General features: G+C 48.9%; 1 protein-coding gene across 1 annotated transcript in view; it reads right to left on the reverse strand.

Moving 5' to 3' along the window:
- Positions 1-1,802: 1,802 nt before the first annotated feature.
- Positions 1,803-2,895, reverse strand: part of IGFN1 (immunoglobulin-like and fibronectin type III domain containing 1) — a 30,918-nt gene continuing 29,825 nt past the window's right edge. Inside the window, 1 exon segment of the mRNA XM_010831127.1 lies at positions 1,803-2,459. Coding sequence (XP_010829429.1) covers positions 2,212-2,459 — 248 coding nt within the window. The 3' untranslated portion in view covers positions 1,803-2,211.

Consider the following 2,895-nt stretch of genomic DNA (forward strand, 5'->3'; position numbering starts at 1 on the left):
GGTATTTTCCTGTCCTAGCATTTCCTAAGGTTTAGTTTGCCACTTACGTATAAATTTACACCTGGGATTCATTTTCATGTTTAGATCAAGGTAGGGACGCAGTCTCACGTGGTTGACCAGTTGTCCCGGAACAGCACAATAAACACTCCATCCCTGCCTGCTGATCTGTGACACCCACTGTGTCATGAATCGAGTTACCAAACAGGACTGGATTTGTTCTGCCTGATCTTCCGTGTATCTCCTGATACACCCAAACCACACTGCTCTAGTTACTATGGCGATAACAAGCCTTGATATTTGATAGGGCAAATTTCCTCCTTTCTTTTTTCCTCTTCTTCAGGAATTTTCTGATTTTTTTTTTTTTTTACTCTTAGTTCACCTGCATAAATTTTAGAATCACTTTGTCAGTTTGTGTGAAAAGCCCTGTTGGAATTTTTACTGAAAATGCATTGAATCTATAAATGCATTTGGGGACAGCTGATTGATGTCTTTGTAATATTACCATCCTCACCAATGATGTAGTCTGTCCATTTACTTATGCCATTTAAAATTTCCTTCAAGAAAGTTTTATAGTTTCTTCACTGTGCATATTTTATTAGATCTCTTCCTAGGTATTCTACTTGCTGCTATTCTAAATGATGGGCTTCCCTGGGGGCTCAGTGGTCAAGAATCTGCCTGCCAATGCAGGAGACACAGGAGACTGGGGTTTGATCCCTAGGCTGAGAAGATCCCCTGCAGAAGGAAATGGCAACCCACTGCAATATTCTTGCCTGGGAAACCCCATCAACAAAGGAGCCTGGCAGGCGATAGTCCGTGGGTAAGAGAGTTGGATGTGACTTAGCAACTGACAAGCAACTGTCCCTGTGGTTCTGGCATCAGATTAGACTAATCTTATCTAATAAGGCGAAAAAACTCTTCTTTTTCTAGTCTCTGGGGAAGATTGTTAAGATTGAAAATGTTCCTGAAACATTTCCACCTATCAGACCTCTGGGCTCTTTTCTTTGTGGGAAAATGCTTAGCAACCAACTGAATTTCTTCAACGGTATAGGACTACTCAGGCTTTCTGTCTCTGCTTGAGTCTGTTTTGGTCAATGGTGTTATCTAGGAATTCACACATTCTGTTGAAATTTTCAAATGTCTAAATGTCGTGTTAAAAAATACATTTTGTCTCTACTGAATCTGTGATATGCTTTCTTCTTCATTCCTAATGTTTATTTTTGCTATTGCTTGTTTCACTTGATTAAATCGTAACAGAAGTTTGTCAGTATTTTAACCATTTCAAAAAGACAGTCTTTGAATTTGATTTTCCTGTTGAAAAACGTGTGCTATAATTCACTGGTTCCTGCCCTTCATTGTTTTCTTCTAAGTTATTCAAAGCTTAAAAAAATTTTTGAAGCTATTTGCTCTATTTTGTTAAAAAGTTGTTTCATTTATTAAGGAATTCCCTGGCTGTCCGGTGGCTAGGACCCTCGCTCTCACTGCCAAGAGGCCCGAATTCCACCCCTGGTTGGGGAACTAGGATCCCCAGGATTTGCACAGGATTTGGTCAGACAGAGGTGGGCAGGAGATACCAGCTGGGGCTCAGGGAGGTCTCTCCACCACGCAGACCCTCGGGACAGGCTCAGCTTTCACACCCTTGGAACTAACTGCAGAAGAGCCCAGTTCCAACCGAACTCTTCCCTCCAGCCAGAAGCCGGCCTCCCCCCACCCCCACCCCTGTCGCCCTGGAGGCTGGCACAGAGACTCCGCACAGGAAATCCATCTCTCCCCAGCGTGCAGACCCCAAATTCATCTGCAGACGGTTTGCCTGTGTTAGCCAGCATTTTAATGAAGAAACAGCATACAGAAAGCATCTCCCCCTAGCGTGCATGCGTCCATTGCTGCTGCTGCTGCTGCTAAGTGGCTCAGTCGTGTCCGACTCTGTGCGACCCCATGGACGGCAGCCCACCGGCTCCCCGGTCCCTGGGACTCTCCAGGCAAGAGCATGCACCCACACATCCACACAAACACACACATGCCCTCCAGCCCCGGCCCCGCCCAGGTCCTCTGACCCCTCGCTTTCCCCTCACCATGGGCACACAGACCCAGTTCTTCCCCACCTCCCTCTAACAGCCCAGCCCAGGGTATCCAGGACCAAAACTCCATCCTGCAGACAGACGCCTGCCTTCTGATCCCCCAAGCGGGAGCCTCGAGGCCATGCAGTCCAGTGACTCAGCTCAAGGCTGGGAGTCTGAACGCCCACTTCCTCTTTGTCTTCCCCGAAGCCTCCGCGCCCCCCTGGAGAGGCTTCCCCCTTGCTCGCCCTCCCCTGAGGCTCTGGGCATGGCCAGCATCCTCCACCCCCTTGGATGGGCTCCCCAGGTGGGCGTGGTATGAGGAGTGGAGCTTCAGGGACTCGTCTGCCGGCTGAGGGGCCGGGCAGGGCCATTCCACTGTGCGGCGGGGCTCATCGCTGGGCTCTGCAAAACACAGAGGACCAGGGTGCCTGGCTTGTCCCAAGGTCAACACAACCCCGCAGTGGGCCAGGCCTGGGAGCTCTGCTACGGGGCCACAGCCACCAGATGCTCTCTGAGTTTGGGCCAGGTTCTTCTTCCCCGGCCCCTAGGGTCCCCAAACACTAGTGTGCACATGAGCCAGGCACTTCGAAATGTTCCTCCCCAGGGTTGAAAGGGTCATCGCTGCACAAAAGTCAATTCTGAATAATTCAGAATGTTAGGAGTTACTTTTCCTTCTTGCTTTTCAAAATATAAGATGTTATCAGGGGAAATGTTTTCTTATTAACACATATGATCTGCCTTACTGAAAAGGAGACCATTGACAAGAGAGCCGTGTGGCCCGGGGGCACCGCGTGTCTGTCTCTGGGCATGCTCAACAAAGGGGCATCGCGGCTTTCTC

Source organism: Bison bison, unplaced genomic scaffold (assembly GCF_000754665.1).
Source record: "Bison bison bison isolate TAMUID 2011002044 unplaced genomic scaffold, Bison_UMD1.0 scf7180017864524, whole genome shotgun sequence".
Lineage (NCBI taxonomy): Eukaryota > Metazoa > Chordata > Mammalia > Artiodactyla > Bovidae > Bison > Bison bison.